Consider the following 19,207-nt stretch of genomic DNA (forward strand, 5'->3'; position numbering starts at 1 on the left):
TTCGGTCTTTTCACTGCAAAAAATACACTTTTAATATGCGGGTGATATATTTCACAGTGTTGGTATTCTACATAAACGACACCGACTTGGACTGAGGCCAGTTTTGACCTGGCAATATTCCGCCTTCGTAGGTAGCATCAGAGATTTACCATAGGTGGGATGGTGGATTTGTGTAAGGGCATCAAACAGGCTCACACAACCAATTAAGTTCATAATCTGAGGTTCCACAGTGTATACAGTACAGTGACACATTATTTAAATAGATTGCTCCGTCTTGTGATCGGATTGACAAATCCATATAGAGCCCAGTTTTAAGCCCTCGTTCAAGTGTTTGTATGAGTTGATGTTGCGTGTTCTCGGCAAAGTGGTGAAAAGCTGAGCGGAAGTAGGTCATAGCCAACGTCCCTTTTCTCCCGTCTAATCTTCTCCGCTTGCAACACTCGGCCTCCTCCTCTTCCTCTCTTATTGAGGCCAACGTTTTACTCCACATCATATATTCTTCGTCTCGCTTTCGTCGACTTCTTTTGTAATGCCGATTGGGAATCAAACCCACCACCCTTACACGCTCGCGGTACAACGTAAACTTCACTGTATCTTGTTTCTTCTTATCATCATCATCGTGGTCATTAGATATATATATATATATATATATATATATATATATATATATATATATATTTTTTTTTTTATTTCTATTTTGTTATTGCCACATTTTCATTTTTTTGTGTATTGTTACATTTATAGTTCATTTTATCTTTAATTCATGTTCTTGTCTTTATTTTGTAGTAGTTTAAAAAATATAATTTATCATTTTTATTATGCCTGCTACATTCTTATTTTATTAAGTTCTTGCAATACATTCATTCATAAATGTTTTCAATCTTTTTCAATCTTTTTTAAAACCAAAACGCCAGTCTTATGTTATAAAATAGTATCAAACTTACAGTTTCTGAGGTAGCTGACATTAAAGTCGGTTTTGTTATTGTTACCGCTCTAATGAATGATGTCGCATCATTGTCATGTGACCCACCCTCGAATCAGGTTTTTTACCTCTTGGAGGGTGTCTTCACAAACACGCGCACATACACACACGCGCACACAGACGCAGCACTCCTGGTCCACGTGATGCAGCAATGTAATGAGAGCTACTGATACAAACAGAAATAGTCCTGACCTGCTTTGAAGACATGATGGCAACACAAGTAGCGTTGCAACACGCGTGCCACATCGTTTTTCACACACACGTGCTTCCGCGCACACAAGGTATTTGTCTTGATGCCGACTTTTTTATGCACTTGCTTGACTGAAGACTTTTATTTCGATGACATCAATGTCAAAGTACCTGAAGTTACACATATGTTCTTTTTCTTCTCCTTGTCTGTTCTTCATGCACTGTCTTGACTCGGCAACAAATGTCCACACAAACACAGAAAAAGGCAAATATTGGTTTCGGGCATTGCATTTTTTTTTTAATTGATTAATTGTAGTTTCAAGGCATAATTTTTTTGAGTCAACCTATTTTTGCTTGCACAAAAATTGTGCTAGCAATCAGTAGCATGTCATCACTACCTTGATTTAAAGGGCAAGTCAACCTTAAACATTTATTGACAATAATATATGTGACCTCACTAGTCAAAAAATAACATTGTGATTATTATTACATTTATGGAATATGAGTTATGAAGCCAAATCCAGCCCTTTTTATGCATCTCAGGGGGCGGCCATTTTGCCACTTGCTGTCGACTGGCGATGACGTCACAGTTAACCCAGGGCTCGGGCAACAGCCAATGACAGCTCATCTGTTTTGTGAAGCTGAGCTGTCATTGGCTGTTACCTGAGACCTGAGCAACTGTGATGTCATTTTCACGCGACAGCAAGTGGCAAAATGGCCGCCTTCTGATATGGATAAAAACGGCTGGATTTGTGCTGCTAGTCACATTCCACTAACACAATATTAACCAGAATGCCGTATTTACACTAATGTGGCTGCATAGAACATATTATTGTCAAGAATTTTTTGAGGTGTTACAGTTACCTTATAATTGATCACGATTGTAGAATATGTGATACACGATAGACTCAAGCATGAATTGGCAAAGTGTCTTCACTCTCGTCCGCTGTCGCGCTCTTGCATCAATTAACACTTCACCGCACACTCTCTCTCCCATGTGTGTGAACGAAGGCAGCAGCTGTGAGGTCCACTTCAGGTTACCAGAGCGAGAGAAATGAAACTGATGAGGTGGTGGAGGATGGAGGAGAATAACCTTTCTATTCCATTTTTATGTTCATCTTTTGTGGCCCGCATCAAAGGAGAGAAGACTGGAGGCTTTCATCTGCCGCGCTCGTATGTAGTTTGTTGTTGTGGCATCAGAGATGAGCGAGCGTGGGAGTTCTCCCGGAGTCACTGCAACAAGAACGTTACTGTAGACGAGAGTAGGGAAAATACAAGTGCTTTGCACAAATGCAGTGATGGCCATTTCAAATGTAGAACAGGTGTATACAGTAGATCATTATATGATGTAAATGTAGTGCAAAGTTACAGACATATGCTATAGAAGGTTAAATATAATGTGCTGTACATAGGCTACGTTCGTATAGAGGCACTTAATATGGTTGATTAAAAATGATACGGTACATTAAAGGTGCTGAAAGCATATGGTACATTTGAGATACAGACATGACATGATGTAAACATGCTACATTAGACTACGCAACATTAAATCAGGTGTCAAGGAGACGACTGGATTTACAAAATGGTTAGAAGCTGACAATAATTGACGTCAATGGGTAACTATGATGTAAATACTTTATGATACGTTGCAGTTGTAGACATTAAGATATGCTATATGAAGTGGTATAGAATATTACATTTTATGTAAGTATGCTGTACTATAGTTGTATAGAATATAAATATATTCCAAATATTGTACATTAGAGGTCCGGTCATACGTTTTTAATGTAAATGTTGTACATTAGATGTGTTTTATGCTACATTAAAGCCACATACATGAAACATTATGTAATTTTCGTACATTAAGGTATAGCCATTAAATAGGACATCAGTAAGGTACATTTGAGGTACATACATTAAATATTATGGAAATATGCGGCACTAAATTCGTATTCACATGAAATTTTATGTAACAAAGTTACATTAGAGATGTATTGACATAAGGTATATAATTATGACATTAAAGCGACACATTAAAGATAATGTAAATATGGTCTATCATAACCTATTGTACAGGTGTAAAGAACATTAAATTTGATGTACTCGCATTAGAAATTCTTACGTGAAATGTATGATGATGCACCTTGGAGGCATGCTAAAGATGGCGCCTCTCACGCTATACGTGAAGAAAATCGAAGAGGTGCGAGAGCGTCCGTGAGCGTGGGGGAGACGCATCTATTATCATTTAAATGTCAAATGCTGCCTGAGTCACGACGAGACGGGTGGGAGGCGGGCGGGATGTTGTCTGCGTGAGACTGCGGGTCAATGCCAGTCAATGAAGTGACGTTTGCAAGGTCCACCATTTTAGTTCGCAGACTAATAGCCGGTGCTTTGAGCACTGTTTAGTCCATATTGAATGTTATGTTGTGGGCTTTTGTCTAAGTTATCAATGCGGGATGGGGTGTTGAATGTGGCTTATTTACCATGTTGAAATAGTTTTGCTCATTTCCTAACTCTTGATTGCTCCATCTAGAAAAAATATATATGTTGTGGCAATTCGGCAAAGCAGATGTTTTCCTGTCAAATGCGCTAGCAGATGTTAGTGCCACCTGCCCGATGAGTGTGGCGGCCTCAGGGATGCGGGAGGGTGTCTGTTGGTGGTTGGGGGGGGCTTGTCCCCTGTGTGTATGTGGAGGCTAATGAGTGTGGCTGCACAGCATTATATCAGAACAGGAAATGGCAGAAGATGACAAAGTCCTCTTGGACGTGAGCCACCCAAGCCTGGAGGGCAGCCCCGTGGCACGCTACAAGCCACGTGGACCTCCCTCAAGGCACTTAGGCCTTGATCTGACTTTGTTCTACTTCTGTCACCTTATTAGCAGGATTCATCACAAGCCTATTTCGCATCGAGATCCCGCAAAATGGATACACCCGAGTTGTAATGGAAGTCCTGGCATCTATCTGTCTTGTTAAGATAGATCAAAATCGGAGTTTTTCAAGCTATTGTTTGGGCTGCATCAGATACTTACGTTTTTGAGTATCATACATAAAGTTCTATTAAATAGTCATGTATTCGGATACAATACTTTTTTGCTTGTCTATGGAACAAACATGAATACACGAGTAAATAAGACATTTCACACAATAACCCACATCTCCCGTCTCTTGTCCGTGCCGGACTCGGATCCCATTTCCCGCCTTCCCAACTGCCTGTCTGGCAGTAACACAGCGCAGTGCCGACAATTGAATTTACAAACATCCATTGCAGCAGCCCCTCCATTTTTATCCACTTCCTCCCGCCTGGGGGCAGCCAAAGCGCTTTTTTTTCACCGGCTGCTGTTCCGGCGGATGTGGGCGAAGTACCCAGCGTTCTCAGGCTCCCTTACAGACCGTCTTTTGTCCCGATGGCCAGTTTCCTGAGCAACAGGAGCACTCGTGTTCTCGCCGCCAAAAGATGGACTTGTTTATCTTCACACTCCCACTTTCTTCATTAGGAACAGCCACCAGATCAGGGGTGTCCAAACTAAGCCCGTTAATTTATTGAATAGTAACTAGAAACAAAGTGGGGGGAGGGTTGCGAAACACCCTCCCAACATGCATCTTCTAGTGGAATGCAGGGCCGAGGCCCGCCCCAAGTTTAGTAAAAAACAAACAAAAAAAATGATTTACTTTAATCACCTGTAACAGAAAACTGTGATGTAACAGTAACATTTTTTAAAAATAGATATAAACAATATATAATTGCTTAAATGAATTATTGTTAGCTTGTTTGATACATTTTGTTTGATAAAGTCAGAATTTTCACTTTAAAGTGATAATTCTAAGGTTAAAGTCAGAATTCTCACTTTAAAGTCAAAATTCTGACTTTATTCTCAGAATTCTGACTTTAACCTCAGAATTCTGAGGTTAAAGTTTAAATGGCCAGAGAAAGGGAGTTCTTACATTTGTGTGAACTTTTGGTTGAATTCTGAATTTATATTGCATGTCTTTGAAAAGTGAATCATTTTATTTTAGAAATATTTTAACATAACCTTTGGTTTTAACGTCATGCAAATTGCCCTCCATATGAGCAAAAAATCTGATTCTTATAATTCTACAAATTTTCTGAAAATGTGACAAAAATATTTTAGAACATGTTTTTAGCTTTCTACAAGCTACAAAATGTCAACAATTTGTGTGGCATATTTGAATGTAGACACTAGACAGTGATACCTTGACTTACGAGTTTAATTTTATTTTTTGCTTTGTGTTGCAAGCCAATATTTGAGTTGTGAGTTAGCATCAGATATGCCACTGCTAAATTTCGGTAGATACCACCACAACATCTGTCTAGCATCCCCACGTCACTCCCAATTTGAGATTGAGTCGAGAGAAAAATAATACAGTCAAGGTACTAATTTATATCTAATTTGTATTACGAGTTGCTTTATGATTAGACGTTGTTTGATGCAAGCTATCAAGCCTCTCAATCCGCCACCGCTTTGGCTCGGCATCAAATGTGCGCACAGTAAGCGTTGGCGCCTCCTGCTTCCGCCCTGCTGGTGCACTAACGAGCCTCTGATTGGCGCTGCGGTGGCTTCTCGCCTCGCCAATGACTGTTAACATTGTTTTGGACAGCGGAGTTCTTTTAATCCTTAGAAGGGACAACATGGACCAATCAAAAGCTACACGCTTTACCCTGACCTGGACCATGCACATCATTGTTGTTATTGGCCGCAACGTTAGGAACAGATGCAATACCAGAGCGAGTCAGGTACAAGATGCTTTTAATTGTTCTGCCAAAGCCAAACCACATTGAATTGTTCCCATTAATAAAGAAAATATAAAGATTAGGGAGTGAAAGCCCACAGTTGCTTACAGCAGCACCTAGCGAGGCACGTAAAAAGTCCCTTAGAATGGAATAAATTAAAGGTGTCCACTTGAACAAATTGACGCCTCCTCCCAATCAATATATTAAATGCGCATACTGTAAATAAATCAGTGTTGTATTTCTGCATGTTTGTGTGGGTGTGTGTGTGTGTGTGTGTGTTGTGTTTACGCGCTTCAGTGTGCGTGCGTGCGTGCGTGCGTGCTGAGTGCTGTGATGTTCTAGTTGATGTGTATGTGATATCGGAGGAGCTGTTTGGATACGAGCCTTGTTGGCTTGTTGCTTGGCCTTCTCGCTAACAACGACCATGGTACGTGTGTGTGTGTGTGTGTGTGTTCTCATATTAAATTTGCCTGGTGAAAAGGGCTGACACAATTAATCACAACAACCCTGAATCCATTTTCTGTTGCGCAAGACCGGATTGAATGAATTTATTCAGCAAGCCTGATCTAACTTCCTGTCATGTGCACGGAAGAAAACTGATCAATTGATTTATGATTACATTAGAGCTCGGACTTGCAATAAAAATCTCCACTTGCAATTCGTGTTATCTTCAGCGAGTGGCATTCAAATCAATTTGCATTTTGTGCTTTTATGGGAAAAAAATATGTCATAGTATACAACAGACGAAAAATCCAACTATAAATGGAGTGCACTTATATATCATTGTATCTACATCATACGATGAGTGCACAAAGACCTTTACAAAGTCTCACGTATTCACTTACTTGCAAACTTAATCTATTGAACTGTAAAGTACAGTAGCAGAAAGTGACAAATGAGATTTGAAACACTGCCGAGATGGGCTTTAATGACTGTACTGCTGACCTTATAGATATACATCTATTTATAGAAAAAAAAATCAAATTGTGTATCGAACCATTGGTCAGAAATAGAAATACTAATCACATCTTACAGTAACTTTGGTGTGTTGTTGCAGCAATAGCAAACGCACACACGCACGCTCAACACAATCACATGTGTCAGTATCAGATGTTGGGGGGATTTTTGTTGTTTTGCCCACAGGGACAACGCAGTTTAATGAAGCAGGAGAGGGGTTTAGCAGAGGGGCCTGCGTGGGTTTATGGTGCCATTAAATGGCTAAAAATAAACAGCAAGGAGCTGCTGACCACGCACACGCACACACGCACACGCACATGCATAGCTGCAAGTCATGCTCGCGTATATGAACGTACACTTGGGTGCGAGGCTTTGCGGTCCTGACGCTAGCCGACATCCAGCAGCTGGTAGGAATAGCAAGCATGTGATTTGCATTCTTAGTGTAACCCAAAACGACACATTAGCACACTGATTAGCATTCATGAGGTCTTTGTTCTTGTTGTTTATTAGCAATACCATAAGTTGCTTTCCGTATTAGCGCTGGCATGCTAAATTTCTAGCATGAATGTTGTTATCGGTTTTCATGAAGTAAATTAGCGGGCTGATGTTGATCTGAGTTAGCCTTTCTGCGTATGTTATGTTAGCCATCCTGCTAATTAATTAGCCAACTGTTCACTGATGTTAGCTATGTTAGCTAATAATTATTCAATATGAAACACATGGATCATGCTAGCCTTGCTAGCCATCATGTTGTGGCTTCCTGACTTTTGGTTGTAGCTAATGCTAACTACTTTAAGCTTACATTGTCACTGTCCACTGTTCTCAGAGCATCTTTATCAAGCTTCTTTCCGTTTCTGTCTAACTCCAGGCTTCTTTTCCAGCTTCTGTCCACTTCTCTCCCTTGTTGCGTTCACTTTTCTCTAAAACTGTGCTTCTTTCTTCTTCTTTTTTTTTTTTTACCATTGTCTCCTTCTGTGCTCCTTTTTCTGGTTTCTGTCCACTACCCTGTTACTTGGCTCTTTTTCAGACTTTTGCCACCCACACAGGTGGCACAAACGTCAAAGAAAGAATCCGCTGTGTAGTTTTGTTGTCACGCCTCACACACACTGTGATCATCATTTTGGTAGTGAAAGATAAACACTTTAAAGGACACTACTGACAAAAGTGTGTTATTCTTGTGCTTGAAGGTCGGCTTCATTGAGCCGAGCCTGTGCCGCTCACACAACCACACACACGCAGACAGTCGATATATTGACTTTGCTCGTCGTAACACATCGCTCAAGGTCTGACGGGCGTGGTCAATTGAATCCCCCCGACTCCCTCTCTTCCCAGACAAAGTGCCTTTTTACAAGCTGACCGATGGAACAATTTACGCAACAGTTAAGTAAAAATGGACGCAATGAAATAAAAAAGCAAACTATGGATGGATGGAATTTAATATAAAACAAACTAAATATAAATCTGTGTACTGTAATCTCTGTGTGCTTGGATGTTGTTGACTGCACCAAGATGCTGATTTGTGTGTACCCGGGGAAAAAATGCCGGTTTTTACTGTCAACATGAAAAGGGCTTCAAACATTCTATTGTTGCATTGTGTTGCCCCTTTGCTGCTGTCGGCTGCAGAGATTTCAGCAAATTAAAGCACTACTCAACAGTTTAGTGGTCACTGCTAATTTGAAGCTGTCGGCATTTATTTTATCTTTTTTTTTTCTTCTGGCAGGCTCAAAGGAAAGAAGTGTTCCTGCAGGAGCGTTACAGCCGCTACAGCCTGACCGACCCCTTCCTGGCGCTGCAGCGGGACTTCGAGTGCGGTGTCCCGCGAGGCGACAAGGAACGGCGGCCGCTGGGCTCCAGCCCCATGTCCGTCCTGGAGGCCGTCATGGCGCACTGTAGGAAGATGCAGGAGCGCATGTCTGCACAACTGGCTGCTGCTGAGAGCCGACAGAAGAGGGTAAGGCTCCGGGTAGAGTTGACTGTTAGTCACTTAAATAATGCCCGTCTGTCTAATATACCGTACTTGGTGCAAATTTGGTAGCAATCAGACCTCAGATCAAATCTTTACAAGAATGGAAAATAAGCTTAAACTGGCCGCTTCAAACCAAAATATCAGACTTCCTGTTTTTAGGCATGGCTTCTGGAGACTTTTTGGGGGGTCTGCTGATGACAGACATGTCCACAAAATGTCATGTTCCTAAGGAAAACTGCCCTCCAGGAGCAGAATTAAAAACAAATGGACAGGAATTATAAGGACATTGTTAAAAATGTACAGGTATATATTCATGTGTTGTGTGTGTAAATGGATCTTAACACTACAATTCCCACTCTTCTGTTGTGTCATTTCTATTTTCGCCGCTTGACTAAGCGTGTTTATGAGTGTGTAAGTTTTTCCAGGGGTCTCTTTGGGATTATGTGCACCTCCTACCGCCCCTCCTGCCGGGAGGTATGCTGTGGTGAAATTGTTTAGATGATGGCAAAATGGGATTGTAGCATTTAGAAAGCGAGTCAAGAGAAAATATGCAGTGTGTGTCCTTTCTTTGAACCGCCTGGAAATTACAGATATGATGGAGTCGAGAGCCAACTGGAAGGTTTAAGTCAACCGCACTAGAGGAGGGAGTAGCCGGTTAAATATATATATATATTGTGTGTGTGTATACTTTAACATGTGCTTAAATATACAGTTGTGTTGAAAATCGTAGCAGCTTGTTTAAAGAGTGCATAAAGCACAAACTCAGTTTAAACGATGTCCGTTTTCACACAATATAAGGACGCAAACAGGACCGGCAGATAATACGCAAATAAAGCAACAAAAATAAACACAAAATGGGGCAATAGTGGCATTTGTTGATCATTTTAATCATTATTAGTACGAGCTAATGGGCTACAACACATTGGCAAAAAACTGGGTACGTTTTAAAAACACGGTTCCAGCACATTTGCTTTGTTTCCATTAAAAAACAAACAAACAAGGGAACATATATTGTATGTACAGTCATTTCTGGCCTATAAGGCGCACCTGATTAAAAGCCGTGCTAGCTAAATTTGGGGAATACTCGAGTTTGTTACACATATAAGCCGCACCTGACATAATGAGGGCGCAAATTGTCTCACTCTCGTTCTGTCTCTCCTACTGTATTTGGGATGATTTTTTTTGTTTTGCTCTGCCTGACGCTCCTGCACTTTATAGTGTGATCTGAGGGATAACACGCACTTTTCTATTAGCTGCAGGGTCAAATGCAATTGAAAAAAGGAGCGGCTTATAGTCCAGAAATTACTGCATGTATTGTATGCTAGAATGCTTTCCTAAAAAAGAAGACTAATTATTGATCTTATACCTTCCTAAAAAGAAGACAACCATTTGATGTTGGACTCTCAACTACTGATGCTGGAGATTCCTAAAGAGCCAAACTATTGATGTTACACTTTCCGAAAATGAAAAACAACAACTGTCTGTTCAACTTCCCTAAAAAGAAGATAATCTTTTGCCGTTCCATTTTCCTGAAAAGAGGATATACTTATTAGACAAATGATTAATATTGGGCTTTCTTAAAATGAAGACAAACTTTGCTAGCTGTTTGACTCGCTTAAAAAGATCGACAACTACAGCTGCTGGAGTTTCCTAAACAGCCCATATATTAATGTTCCACGTTCCTAAAAAGAAAACAATTTACACATTGTTAAAAAAAGACAAAACTATTGATGCTGCATGTTCATAAAATATAAATGCCCTACTTGATGTTGCTCTTTTAAAAAAAGAATAGAATGAAACTGTTTGCTGGCGAGGAAAGGCTAAGTCACACGGCAGAAATGCAGTTTTCCAAGCCACAAATTCATTTACGTGAGGTGACTGTAAAGCACTGTAAAGCAGCTGCTGTCATGTAAATGGATCGGTGGCACATGAAGCAGCTTCACGATGAGAAGAGCATCTGCCCTCACTGGGATCTTTGGGTTGCTGGGAAGAGTGAATTTCACCCGCACACTCGGCGCTATCTTTATCCCGCACTCCCTTTTCCTCTCTCGTCATCCCGCTGCTGCGAGCTCGCTGATGAATTATCCACGAGTTTAACACAGGCATGACGTTTGTGTGTAATGTTTACAGGATCGTTGTTGTTTTTTACGGGGGTTTGTAGACTTTTAAAACTGCACAAAATATTTTGCCGTGACCACGGCAGTGAGTCAGCTGGTCTCAAATAGTCGCTCCATATAACGCAAGATCTTCTTTAATACTATAGACTGGAATCAAATAATCGCATAGCTCTTGAGATCATACACGCAACACTGTCAAGCGATCATATGCCAGTCTATGGAATACTAATCGACGCTAAAGACGCCGTCTCCATGTAACATAAGATCATGGTTAATACTTAGCACGTTTTCAACATGCACACTTTCATTTATAGGACAGCCCGTTGAGGTGTTGCTGTTTTGGCTAGCAACAGCATTCAAATGAGCTGAGCAGTTAACTCTTTAATGTCTGTGCGTAACTTAATGTTGGCATATAAATTAGCATGTTGCATCTATCTCAGTTAAAGTTCATTGGCCAGTCTACACGCCGTCTATGATGTCATACAGTAGCCGAGTCAGTCGGACGTGTATGGGATTTTCCGGAGCCTTGGCGAAGGTCTGCTGAATGTAATCTGCTGCCAATTAGCAGCTGGTGGCAGCGCCTCCTTCCTTTGAACAACAGCTGTCTTGCAATGTCCTCGTCACAACAGGGAGCTCTTTTATTGGGGAGTCTCGTTAGCGGGGTGGAGCCCCGCTTAAGCCCCTTGAACCCTCGCCACAGAGCTGCCACCCAGCTAACAATAGCGCTGGCGTTCCAATTATAGCAGAACCCGTCATCGCAAATCATTGGAGGTCTGACCCACAACTACTACTGTTACACAACCTAGCTAACAACACAAGTTAATTGTAGTAGTTGGTTCCTTTGATTTATTAGTTACTTGGTTAGTTTACTTCGTTGGTTAGTCATTCCATTTGTTAGTTTGATACTTGATTAGTTATCTAGTAATAAGTGCATTTCTAATTGGTTGTTTTGCTATTTTGTTGATTTGGTTTGCTTGTTTTATTTTGTTCTGCAATTTGTTTGTTTCGTGGTTTGCTACTTGGTTAATTATTTTATTGTCCTTAACTAGTTTACTGTTTTGCTAGTTGGGTGCTTAGTTCCTTACTTGGTTGTTTGGTTAGTTAGTCACTTGGCTAGTAGGTTTGGTAGGTGCTTGGTTAATTCATTACTTAGTTTGTTAGTTAGCTGGTTGATTACTTCTTACTTCTTACTTGGTAAGGTAGCAAAAGCCAAATGCTGTTGTATCAAAGCAAAATGTATTAGTGTGACTAGTTAGAAGCTAACTTAGTTGGGTAAAAATGTATTTGTGGTACTTAACCTGTTAGCGCGACACAGTGTAAAGATGCCATTTGTGTTGTTCCTCTGGCAGCTGGAGATGGAGAAGCTGCAGCTGCAGAGCCTGGAGCAGGAACACCGCAAGCTGACGACGCAGCTGAAGGATGAGCGCGAGAAGAACAAGCACATCGTCATGATGCTGGTGCGCGAGTGCAAGCAGCTGGCTACGCGCGTGGTGGAGGAGTCGCAGCGCTTTGACGAACTCCAGGCCCGACTGGACGAGGAGGGCCGGGCCTCCGGGCGCCTGCGGGAGGAGCTGAGCACTGAGCGGCAGCGCGGCCAGCAGATGGAGGCCGAGATGGAGAAGCAGCTGTCCGAGTTGGACACGGAGCGTGAGCAGCTGCGGGCCAGGTTGGGCCGAGAGGAGGTTGAGAGTCAGAACCTACGGCAGCAGGTGGAGCAGCTCAGAACTGAACGTGGGGGTGCAAAGGATGGCGCCCAAAATGCCGCCCCCGCATGCACGACGCCCAGAGCTTCCGTTTCCGTGGCCACGGATCCCGTCAGCTCTCGAACAGCTTGCTGTCAAACGGACCAGCCCCTCCCTGAGGTGGAGGGTCCTAAGAAGACTCCCCTCACCGTAGCCGCCAAACCAACCACGGGCCCTTACGCCGGCCTCAGCCTGCCAAAGACCTCCGCCCGGGGGATCGTCCACAGCAGCTCGGGAGGCCTGGCGCAGAGCGAGAACGGCTCTGAGGCCCAAGCCGCCCCCCACGGCCTCCCCAGTGGGGTCAGCCCTCGCGTCCAGGCGGCCCGTTACAAGTTCCAGGAACAGGACCAAAATGGCACGGCCTCCCAGAGTCCTCCGGCCCGTGACCCCTCCCCCACCAACCGGGACAACTTTGCTGCCAAGCAACAAGCGCGCCACACCGTCACCCAGGTCCTGTCGCGCTTCACCAGCCCTCCAGCAGGGGGTGGTGGAGCGCTGCGGCCCAGCCTGCCGCACTCGGCCTCGGAGGGGGGTGCCTTCCCCAGCCGCCTCAGCCACCCCATCGGCCTTAAGTCCCCCACTGTGGCCAGAATTGACCGGGGAAACCCTCCCCCCATCCCGCCCAAAAAGCCCGGGCTCTCCCAGACCCCCTCGCCTCCTCACCCGCCCATAAAGGTGGTGGGGGACAGCGGGCGCTCCCATGGGGTGGGCCTCAAATCAGCGACACCCCAGTTGCCGCCCAAACCCACCCTGGACCTGGTACCAGCCCTGACGGCCTCTCAGGTGGGTGCATACACCCTCCGCCGCTCCCCGGGGCCCGACCAGTTTGCAGAATGCCCCCCTGTTGTCACCCCTGCCATCCCCTCCATCAACCCCCTTCCCTCCTCCCTCTCCATTAGCGCTCCATCCAACTGTAGCCCCCGTGTCCCCACAGACAGCCCCCTGGCAACAGCATCAGGTAAAGGGGACCCCTTGCCCACTTCCCACGTTCCGTCTTTCTCCAGTTCTCGCCACTGCCTCTCTTCCAGCTGTCTCTTTATGGCGCCTAGCCCAGTGTGTAGCGTAGTTTAGATTAGCATAGCCCAATCTTTTACATCAAAGCATAGCATAGCATAGTGAGAGACCGTTCCAAGAAGTCGAACATCCAGACTGCATTCTTAAATCTCCTCCGTCCTCTTGTGGCGCTCTGTGTCCAACAGGTTAGCCCAACACTTATGCTTACAAAAGAAAAACCTAAGAGAAGGATGCACTGTGGCTTGCATTTTAATTACAAAGATTATATTGTATGAAATATAATTTCCTGATGGCCACCCCTTTCCTCTTTGAAGCTGATGCCAGTGGCTGCTCTCACCTACCCTTTGCCTTTCCAGCCTATACTTAGCATGCCCCTTTCATGCACCCTAACCTCTCGACTCCTTCACTGGTCTTCTGGTTTTTGTACTTCTCAGGTAAAAGTGATGTCATGCAATCACAACTCACCATGTATTAACTATTCCTATGCAATGACTTTTATTTATTTATTTTTTCCCAAATTTGTTGCTGGTGTTCGTTTGACTTCACTTGTTGGAAAATCTGCTTGCATGCAAGCTGTTATTTTCTGTCATGATCAGCAGGTGCCGACTAGTCAGGACATGTTTTCACAGGAGTTTTCTGGTTAATGATAACCGTAAGTCCAATAAGTGTATCGATACGAACGTTGGTGTAGTGTTGCGGAGTGTGATCTAACAGATTCAGTGTAGTAGTAACAATGTATAACACAGCAAAGACAAACGCAGCAGAGCCAAATGGTGTGGGGTCTAATAACAAAACTAAATGCAATTAAGTGTAGTATAATTGAATAACGTAAAATCATGTTAATAACACACACCGTGTATAATCCATGCCCCCAAATCACCCTTACAACACTTTTTTTTGTTTAGTTTTTACTTTTGTATAATATGGTCCTCTGATTAGCTGGTATCCTTTTTTGTGAATAATAAGAATGAATAAAGGTTCAAAACATACCAATAAAATGTAAATGTTAAAAACGATACTATTCCTATACCGATATGATTAATGTCTTTTAAAGTATTTTGAAAATCATTCTTGTACTGTACACTCGTAGTCATTTTAGTAAGCTATTTTATGGTTTATTTACTTTGCTTATAAATCTTTTTAATTCTGTAACTGCTTATAAATGTACAGTATGTGAAGCATATGTGTATGAAGTGCACTACCAATCATGACTGTCAATTTTTTTTTTGTATTGGTATTGCCTATCTTCTGGTAAACATCTAAACATTCAGAAAAAATAAATCATTTCTTATTAAGCCCCCTGTATAATACCCACCTTTGATGAAGGGTTTTTGAGTTTTGCGTGAGTGTTATTCATGTGATTTTACAGTAAGCGTATAACAAAACAAGCGAAACCGTGTGATTATGCCACGGCTACCACCTTAGGATGAGTTTTTATATATTTATTTTTTAAATTTTGTTAGTGTGTGGATGGATGTTATTATGTGTGTTTGGTTACTCAGGCATGTCGTTTCTCCTCCTCCTCTTCCTCCTCTTCAGCACTTCTAGTGTGGTTGTCAACCCTCTCCTGGTTTAACCTGTTCCGTCCCCGCCCCCTCTGCCCCCTCTCTCCCACTCCCCGCAGGCTGGTGTCCCTCCGTAGTCCCCCCTCTCGGCAGCGGTGGGCCCGTTGCCCTGGACGGCGGGCGGCCGCTGCTCCTCCTCCAAGCTGCTTCCCAGGGAAATGTCACTTTATTGTCAATGCTGCTTCACCAACCCCACCCTACCACGCCCGACCACGCCCACCGCACCACTGCCACGGACAACCAGCCCACCCGCCACCCACCACAAGACCTCTACAACTTGACTGCTGCCTTGTTTGCTGCTGCTCACCACGGACACGCAGGTGGGTAACGCAGATGTAGGTGAGGTTTTTTATTGATTATTGATGATATAATTGATCGTTTTTTTTGTATGTCATGTACAGAGTGCGTGAAACTGCTGCTGTCTTCCGGCTCACCTGCCAACGTGTCCGATCAAACCCGATTCACACCTTTGCACTTTGCTGCCTCTCACGGCCACAGTGGGTGAGTATAGACACACACACACACACACCAAAAACCCACCAATGATCAATAATTAATATTATTGGGTGAAATAGAGGCCCTGAAACTTTCCCAATAGAGGTGTGGGCCAGCTACTGTTTGACATGTATTTATAGTGTGACTTCTTGTAATTTGTTGTCCAGTTTAAAAAAAGAAAAAGAAAAGCACCGTTGTTTACCGTGTATTATAAAAAGTGTTGATTAATAAGGCTGTCAGTTGAACGCGTTAATCTAGATTAATTAATTACGCGCAAATTACTGACGAATCACGATGAGTGTTCGCTGGATCACTCGGGAGTTCCAGACAGCAAGTTCGAACAAGACCAGCCTACCCCGGCCAGTTCAAGGTATAGTAAGAGCTTATATTAAAAAAAAAATGCTAGATGTGATGGAGTCATGACGTTTTTGGCACTACAAGCCTGATAATCGAAATCAATAAAGGCCCACCAACCGTCCGCCTCAGAAAAGCAAGAGAGGGGTTTTATTAGCTCCTCAAAACAGCCAGTAATAACCATATTAGGCTCAAAATGACAGCTGTGGGAGATCTAGTTATCTAGAAGCACACTTCAACAATAGAAATGTGGATTTCAAACCTTCTCTTCTTGGTATTTTCACTTGATGAGTCACGCACTACAATTTTGTAATGTCCTAGAATTCAAATTCTTTATTTGGGGGCCTTTAGCAGTTATGAGATTAAAATAGAGTCATTGATTAAAATCCTGTAATTAATTAGATTTAAAAATGTTATCACCTGACAGCACTATTAATTAACGAAAGAATGAATTACTGTCTAACATTAGCACCCTTTCTCCCTCCAGCTGTGTGGAGGCTCTGCTGGCTGCGGGCGCTATTGTGGACGAGGCAGCCGAGGCCGGCCAGACTGCCCTCTTCCTGGCCAGCGGCGCGGGCAGGAAACACTGCGTCCACATCCTGCTGAACGCCGGCGCCGATCGCTCCCGTATGGCCCCGGTATATATCCTCCACCACACACTTGAGCATCTGCTTTCCCATTTTCAAATGGCCTTTGAAGGCCTCAGGTGCAATCATCACTTCTGTACTTCTCCTAAGAACTCTTAAGGCTTGATTTGAAATTGAATTTCTCGAAAAATAGCTGGGTGAATGGATGGATGGGTACATAGGTTGATCCTTGCTTCCCAGGTTGCTACGACAACCCGAAGTGGCCCACTGGTTGCCTTGGATGTGATCCACTTATATTGAGTGCCTTGTTTTTTGCTGCACTTGACATCCTTTTCTCTGTGATGCCGTAGAATGTCTGTAGCAATGCGGCCGGATGTATTTTTAGCCGCCAGCTGATGTTGGCCAGTAGGTGGAGTCAAAGGTGGCCATGTGACTCTGAAAAGCGGTGAAGTCAAACTGGGTTAAATGAGCACTTTCATTCATCTTTGAAGGATTACTGGAAATATCCCTAAAATGGCCACTTCCAACCAAAATGGCTGACTTCCTCTATCTTTCCGAGCATGATTTTTTTTTTTAAGGGTCTACACATGGCAGACATATCTAGCAAAAAATTCCAGGACTCCTACATAACAAAAATAAAAACAACAAAGTACTGATTAGTCGATGCGTCATGGTCCTCTGTGCAGAACGGCTGCACGTGTCTTCACGCAGCGGTGCGATCGGGCCACGTGGACACGCTGCGTCTGCTCCTCTGTCACCCCGGCCCCGGAGACCCCGCTGCGACCCTTCACCCCGATGGAGCCCCCGCTTTGCCTGCCGCCCTGCTCAACCACGCCAACGCAGACGGATGGACGGCCGCCCACATGGCGGCCGCTCTCGGCCTGAAGGTGGAATAAATGAAAGCAGTTCCCATATAAAGGCTGACCTTGTTTGTTAATATCATTTATGTCGATGTGTGTGCGCGTGCGTGTGCGTAGGAGTGTCTGGAGGTGCTGTGTAGCCACCGTGATCAAGACATTGAGAGGAGAGATAAATGTAATCGCACCATTCATGACGTTGCCACAGATGACTGCAAAGATCTCCTGGAAAATCTCAGTGAGTGGTTGTGCACAATTCACATTGATGAATGAAAATTAGGGCTTCACAATTAATCGAAAAAATATGTTTATTCATCGCGATAATCAAATCGAACTTGTTTAAAAAAAAAAAACACACACTCATTGGAGATTTCTTGCCTGGCTGTAGTTTGAAGTGACAATTTCCATGTTGTAGATCAGTACCGAGTCCTGGTGCGTCTCCAGTACTCAGATGGTCCCCGAGCCAATTCACCTCCGTTTTCCACGGATGGTGACGACAACGAAAATGATGATGATGATGAGAAGCAGGCCTGTGAGCTTCAGTCAGTGCTGTGCAGATTGTCAGTGGAGCGCTCCATGCGCTGGTCTCAGCTGAGTGCCGCCATTGGCCAGGCCTTCACCACACATTTGCATATATTGTGCGGTGAGGACGCACAGCGCCCCCCGCTGGGCCTCACGCCCGCCAGCATCAGCTCCATCCTGATTGGTGAGAAGCCAATGGTGATTGCCTAATTTGAAATTGTCCTTCTTTACCATCTTCCTGTAATTAATCAATATGTATGCCTGCGTTGTTGCAGGAGGAAGTGAGTGGCGGCCTGGTCAGGAACTTCCTGTCTCACCTTGGGATCTGGTCCGTAAACCTCTTAGTCAGGTCATCACCGTTCGACTGAAAGGTAAAAAAAACAAAAAAACATCCGTGACATTTATGTAAAGTTTGTTTAACATGTTACTTTTACATGACACTTATGTAGCATTCATTTGTCACATTCATTTGACTTCATCATTGGACTTTTGTCACAAGCATGTAACATTCACCTCATTGATGCAACATGTAACAATGTATGACTTGCAAACATCTCTGTTACATGCCATATAAACTACAGTATATGTAACATTCATGTTACCTACAGCATATCCTTTTAAGATAAACATAGCAAAAGATACGTCACCCTATTCATGTTTCAGCCATGTAACATAGCACTCATGTAACAAATGTAACCTTTATGTAACAAAAGGGGACATCCATGTCACCTATTTTTAACATGACGTAACCCTTGAATCACATCCATCTAACATCAATGTAACCAACATTCATGTAACATCCATGAAACTATCCACATAACGCGTGAGCTTTAGGTTTGTAGGAAAAGCATGCAAGCAGTTGAAAAACGCAATTGACCTTATTGTGAATACAAATTTTACTCGGCGCCATCTAGGGGAACTGCAACTCATGGACGTCTTGTAAAGTTGTGTGTACGTGCATGTTTTTTATGTGTCCCAGGTCTTTCCGAGTCGTGTCTTGATGAGTTGGCTGTGGAGTCTCTCTTTCCGCTGCCTGTGCTGCTCAACTACGTTCGCTTGGTACGCGCACGCACACACACAGTTAATAAAATGCTGACCAAAAGAAGCGTA

The 19,207-nt window shown here is 43.4% G+C and overlaps 1 protein-coding gene across 2 annotated transcripts in view; it reads left to right on the plus strand.

The window, feature by feature from the left end:
- The window catches only part of cttnbp2 (cortactin binding protein 2), a 37,419-nt gene that overhangs the window by 12,301 nt on the left and 5,911 nt on the right, over positions 1-19,207 (plus strand). For both annotated transcript variants that reach the window (XR_015094531.1, XM_086072880.1), the window contains exons 3-12: positions 8,599-8,829; positions 12,311-13,661; positions 15,342-15,602; positions 15,684-15,783; positions 16,619-16,769; positions 17,405-17,605; positions 17,696-17,813; positions 17,991-18,281; positions 18,373-18,468; positions 19,077-19,156. Coding sequence is in view for 1 of the 2 variants with exons in the window: in XM_086072880.1 (XP_085929006.1) it covers positions 8,599-8,829; positions 12,311-13,661; positions 15,342-15,602; positions 15,684-15,783; positions 16,619-16,769; positions 17,405-17,605; positions 17,696-17,813; positions 17,991-18,281; positions 18,373-18,468; positions 19,077-19,156 (2,880 nt within the window). In the remaining variant the exon portion in view is untranslated. The remainder of the gene's footprint in view (positions 1-8,598; positions 8,830-12,310; positions 13,662-15,341; positions 15,603-15,683; positions 15,784-16,618; positions 16,770-17,404; positions 17,606-17,695; positions 17,814-17,990; positions 18,282-18,372; positions 18,469-19,076; positions 19,157-19,207) is intronic.

The sequence above is a fragment of the Leptonotus elevatus genome, chromosome 4, assembly GCF_054856555.1.
Source record: "Leptonotus elevatus isolate MCC_2025b chromosome 4, RoL_Lele_1.0, whole genome shotgun sequence".
In the NCBI taxonomy this organism is placed as follows: Eukaryota; Metazoa; Chordata; class Actinopteri; order Syngnathiformes; family Syngnathidae; genus Leptonotus; species Leptonotus elevatus.